We start from the raw sequence: 5,484 nt of genomic DNA, 5'->3' as shown, positions 1-5,484 counted from the left end.
CACAGATAACGTAATACCATACTCCACCCTGGTGACAAGGGTTTGAATATGCTCCTTTCATGTCTGTTTTCCTCTCTTCATGTGTAACCCACTCTACTTTCCTACAGTTTTGTAAAAAACTAAAATATGAATAAAGGAAACGGAATTTTGATGTGATTAATAGAAAGCAGCTGACTTTCTTTACATTTCTTCACCACACTAACTTCTAAAAGCGAAACAACAAGTCAAACAAAAGTGTCAACTGTTTATTACAGTTTATCTTCATAATGTCATTCAAATAGGCTTTCAGCCTGATCATTGGAGATACTTTGCATACGTCACCAGGTTAGACAGAGTAAAAAGAGGGAGGATGCCGCTGGGGCCACAACTATTCCCTAAATAGGGAATAGTGTTCCATTTGGGACTCGACTATACACACACCACACACACACACACGCAATTTCAAACTATAAAACTAGTATTTAAACAGGTCCTGTCAATGAAAGGGAAGTCATTTATATTGTTGACCTTCTGTACAATTCCATTACATGTAGCATCTTTGCATAATATAAATAACAAAAAAAGTAAAATAATCCATATCAATTTGATTCATATGATCTAAAAGGAAAAGTTGATACTAGATCAGCACCCTACTCTGGGACGCTTTATGAAGATGGATTATACTACCGAAGGGAAACGGAGGTACTTGAGCCAGATAAAAACTTTATCGACTTGACACTGTTATGATTAGATCAGAATGCCTCAAAAAGCATTTCACCCAAATCAGAGTACATATCCAAATAACATACAATAATCAATAGTTTCCCAATTGTTTACCCCTGATGCTAAGCTGTATCTGAAAAATAGACTATAAATAGTTCACAGCACCCACTCAAATAGGATGAGAGAGAGAGAAGTTCATTGCCAGGGCATGGATAGAATCCATCTCGGTTTCTGAAAGTCACACTGTAGCAAAACGGGCGCCTGGGTCGTATTCAACAGGGCAGAACGTAGAAAAATCTTTTAAAGCATATTTCAACTGAAAATTATTTTTATTGGACTGGCAGTCTAAGTAGTCCCTTCTTGTTTCAGTACGTTTTCTACCATTTGGTGCCTAATGAATAGGACTCGGTTTCAGGAGCCCTAGTGGGGAAGCCATGGCTTGCTCTATGTGATGTCCTTCAGTCTCGGTGGCCGGTGAATGTTTCTGATGACGCACTTCACCATCCACTCGATGCCTTCGTTAACCCCCTGCCTGAGAGAGAACTCATTATGAGCAAAGAGTACTGCTTTTCTTAAAGCAAAGATGACAAATAGTAAATTTCACATTTTTCTCTCTCTCACACACACACACACACACACACACACACACACACACACACACAAAGGAGTTCTCTCAGACCAGATGCACAACAGAGAGTAAAGTGGAATAGAAAACTGTTCTTACCCTGTTAGGGCTGTGCAAGGCTGCACCAGGCAATCTCGTTTACCGATCTTTGGAGAGCAGTCGCTGAAAGCGGTTTTGATATCCGGCACAGACATACAGTTCTACCGAAAAAACACAAAGAAATATGCCTAAATGGATCGGATCTTAGAGATTTTCAAAGAGACAGAATTGACCTAGCAAAGGGATAGCTGTATGTGGTGGAAATTGTCAATCACATTTATTTCAAGAGTAAAATAACACCGCATTAAGGTGAGCTTGAACACTGAGTATACCAAACATTAGGTACATCTTCCTAATATTGAGTTGCACCCCCCTCCCCACCTTTTGCCCTCAGAACAGACTCAATTTGTCGGGTTATCCACAAGTTGGGATGCTGGCCCATGTTAACTCCAATGTTTCCCAAAGTTGTGTCAAGTTGGCTGAATGTCCTTTGGGTGGCGGACCATTCTTGATACTCACGGGAAACTGTAGAGCGTGAAAAACCCAGCAGCGATGCAGTCCTTGACACAAACCGCTGCGCCTGGCACCTAATACCATCCCCCGTTCAAAGACACCTACATGTTTTGTATTGCCCATTCACACATACACAATTCACGTCTCAAGGCTTAAAAATCCTTCTTTAATCCGTTTCCTCCCATTTCATCTATACTGATTGAAGTGGATTGAAGTGAAATCAACAAGGGATCACAGCTTTCACCTGGTCTGTCATGGAAAGAGCAGGTGTTCTTCATGTTTTGTACACTCAGTGTATAGTACGGGTATGGTGTAACATATTATAACACAGAGTCATCTACAAAAGTATGCATGAGGGATGGAGGACTACTTTGTTGTATTATATATATCATATTATAGGCCAAACAACTTCTGCTGGCAACAGGCCGTGTCATATTTTAGTTTATACAAGGCATGGTTAGTTTAGAGTTCTTTTCAAAACAACCCCAGACTGGATTATATAGGCCTACCTCCACATCCTGCTTGTTGGCGAGCACCAGGAGAGGCACACCTTCCAACACCTCACTGCTGATCATTTTCTCTGGAAAAAAGAAAAATGGAACCATCAGTCCAAGCTATGGTTCAATACTCGATTGACTGGATTTGCTGACTCCCTCTCATGAGATGCTAAAACACAACATCCCCGTTTTTGCTTTGTACTGCTCGATCTTTAAAACTTGACTGCTGACATGCACAATTGCATTGCGTAGGATTAGGCAAGATTTGGCAGCCGGTTATAGCGGCACTTTGGTAATTGGCTGCCCGTCAGGCATCCCTCATCGGCTACTACACAGCCGACGGCGCCCCAGCCACCAGCTCATAGCCGCCCCCACCCCATTCCCGCTTCCCTCGAAGTTCACAACCACTAGCTATGGTGATGTGTTTTTTGTGATTATCCAATTGTGAAACTCACACTCTCTCATTGTATTAACAGTGAATAAAATACTAAACGATTGAATGAACTATCCCTTTAAAGTCGTTATATTGGTGCAAGCAGGGGCTCGGGAGTTTCCACCATATTTCTCACACCAGTATATTCCTTTTACATCCATAATGTGGAATGTACATTCAGTTAGTCAATCAGACTGTAGCCCATGACAAATACCACTCTGTGTGCCCTGTTAACATTTGGCATTCTTCTCTAAATGCTTCAGGCAAGCTAGTGAGGAACTCACCAAATGCCTCTTTTGATTCTGCTAGTCGCTCCTCATCGGTGGAGTCTATAACATAGATCACACCGTGGGACTCGGCGTAGTACTGTGGATTCACAAAGCCATGTTTCAGTAGTCAACCTCAAATCATTGTACTTGAATGACAAAAACAGACATGACATCTAGCTACATATGGTGTGTGTGTGTGTGTGTGTGTGTGTGTGTGTGTGTGTGTGTGTGTGTGTGTGTAACTTGTCGGTGCTGCTCACTTTGTCCCATAGCGACTGAAGCTCCTCTTGACCACCAAGGTCCCAGAACATTAGACGAGCTTTGCCCACATCGATTGTGCCGACTGCGTGAAGGAAGCAGTCAGAAGAACATATTAGAATGGCATGGACTCCTGAAAACCAATGTGCTACAATTGAATGCAACACAACAAGCTCAGTCTTACTGGTTGGCTATACTTACTGTTAAGTCCAACCGTAGTGGTGATCTTGGACAAATTCATTCCCTTGTAGTTCTTACTGAACTTGGTCTTGGTCTGTTCCAAAAAGGTCTGTGTGTAGAACATACATGACTAAATCAAACAAGCAGCAGTTGTTCATCCAACAGAGACAAACAAGGGCAATGCGCGGTGCTCGGTGTGCTCTTCCAACGAGAGAAAACTGCTATGAGACAGACTTACGGTTTTTCCTGCATTGTCAAGTCCTAGGATCAAGATGCAGTATTCGTCCTTCTGGAACGCGTATTTGTACAGCCCAGATAATAAGGTGTACATCTTCGAATTGTAAAAAAAATATATATATACAAAAAATAAACACTTGCTGATGATGCGCAAGGCAATTAGACAACTCACATTGTGGAAATATTCAGCTGTGTGGCTAGCCACGTTAGCAAGTCAAGTTAGCTAGCTGTTGTTATGACTAGCTATTTGCCTGTTGTTTGAGGCAAGCAAGCTAACATTACCTGTCCGTAATCGATACTAGCTAGCTGATTTGCCAAATACTAAAGTGAAATATAATGCGCCAATCAAAGCACAAATACCTGGCTAGCTACAGTGCAGTAGCCTGCTAATGTTAGCCAACGTGAGTTAACTGTCGAGCTCAAGTTAATGCTGCTGCGTGTAAAACGAGATTTGCGAGCGGACAACCTTCAGCAACTTACAAATTGCATAAGGAAATCAAGCTAAAAGGATGAGCTATGTCGATAAAATGTTATCTAGCTACCTTGACAGATGGATATTATTTTATCTCAACTAATTTGGATGTAAACACGGTGGCCATCAGTATTTAGGAAGTAGCTGGTAAAGCAATGCACTGTGGTACTTCTTCTTCGATGGGGTTTAACGGCGGTTGGCATCCAATGTTAATGATCCATTACCGCGGGCAGCTGGACGAGGCATTGAACAAGAAACAAAAAAACAAACATTCTGGGAAAGGGGTAAAACGACTTCAAACAAAATAAAACACGTTAACTAAAAATGGTTTAAATAAATAAATAAAATAAAACATCATACTTCAATCACTGTCCACTCCAAAACACACCCCTACACAGGCTCGGGGGCCTGTGATGGGGCTACATTCACTGACAGAATTTATTGCACAGCCCCAAAAACGTTCAGCGGCATTCTTTTCCGCTTGTGTTGTACAGTTTATGACCATTCAAATTAATAATACAAAGTCCCCTTTTTTTAACATGCAGCATTTCACTATCCCTCGGTTGATGAGAAACCTTGTTGTCGTGGTGGCTCTACTACCTTTGCTTCTTCCCAGCCCCTCGTTACTTCAAATTTTATCACCGCCTCCAGATAGGAGACACGCTGAACACATGTTTTTTTCCCTTTCTCACCAGATATGAGTGTTTTGTCACATCCTGTCAGTATCATTTGTTTTCATTCATTTGGGGCGTTGGGCCAGTAACCAAAAGGTTGCAAGATCAAATCCCAAGCTGACAAGGTAAAAATCTGTTGTTCTGCCCCTGAACAAGGCAGTTAACCCACTGTTCCTAGGCAGTCATTGTAAATAAGAATTTGTTCTTAACTGCCTTGCATATTTAAATAAAGGTAAAAAATAAATGCTGTGGTGTTGTTTTTCAGCAGCAGGGACTGGGAGACAAGTCAGGATCGAGGGAAAGATGAATGGAGCAAAGTACAGCTCCTGAGCGCTCAGGACCTCAGACTGGGGTGAAGGTTTATCTTTCAACAGGACAACAACCCTAAGCACATAGCCAAGAAAACCCAGGAGTGGCTTCGGGACAAGTCATTGAATGTCCTTGAGTGGCCCAGTCAGAGCCTTGACTTGAACCCAATCTAACATCTCTGGAGAGACCTGCAAATAGCTGTGCAGCGACGCTCCCCATCCAACCTGACAGAGGTTAAGAGGATTTGTAGAGAAGAAGGGGAGAAACTGGGGAAAG

General features: G+C 42.1%; 1 protein-coding gene across 2 annotated transcripts; it reads right to left on the bottom strand.

Moving 5' to 3' along the window:
- Positions 1–231: 231 nt before the first annotated feature.
- On the bottom strand, positions 232–4,456 carry LOC118388952 (ADP-ribosylation factor-related protein 1-like). 2 transcript variants are annotated; one of them, XM_035778594.2, is made up of 8 exons: positions 4,296–4,456; positions 3,755–3,847; positions 3,538–3,625; positions 3,339–3,421; positions 3,094–3,175; positions 2,389–2,459; positions 1,427–1,527; positions 232–1,234 (listed from the first exon to the last, which is right to left on the bottom strand). In XM_035778594.2, exons 2-8 carry the CDS (start codon positions 3,845–3,847, stop codon positions 1,147–1,149), a joined length of 606 nt encoding a protein of 201 aa, XP_035634487.1. In that variant the 5' UTR covers positions 4,296–4,456; the 3' UTR covers positions 232–1,146. The 2 variants fall into 2 exon arrangements, with proteins under 2 accessions (XP_035634487.1, XP_035634485.1); XM_035778592.2 differs by having other exon boundaries at positions 3,755–4,425.
- Between the last annotated feature and the right edge of the window lie 1,028 nt (positions 4,457–5,484).

The sequence above is a fragment of the Oncorhynchus keta genome, chromosome 10 (genome assembly GCF_023373465.1).
Source record: "Oncorhynchus keta strain PuntledgeMale-10-30-2019 chromosome 10, Oket_V2, whole genome shotgun sequence".
NCBI lineage: Eukaryota > Metazoa > Chordata > Actinopteri > Salmoniformes > Salmonidae > Oncorhynchus > Oncorhynchus keta.
The sequence above is the reverse complement of the archived record's forward strand: the minus strand, read 5'-3'. Positions and strand labels throughout refer to the sequence as shown.

Excerpts from the sequence above, each read along its gene's own strand:
- LOC118388952 (XM_035778594.2), bottom strand. The coding sequence starts at position 3,847 with ATGTACACCTTATTATCTGGGCTGTACAAATACGCGTTCCAGAAGGAC. Across the intron at positions 3,422-3,537 it reads CACTACGGTTGGACTTAACA|TCGGCACAATCGATGTGGGC; the intron begins GTAAGTATAGCC and ends TCCTTCACGCAG. Across the intron at positions 1,235-1,426 it reads CCTTGCACAGCCCTAACAGG|GCAGGGGGTTAACGAAGGCA; the intron begins GTAAGAACAGTT and ends GTTCTCTCTCAG.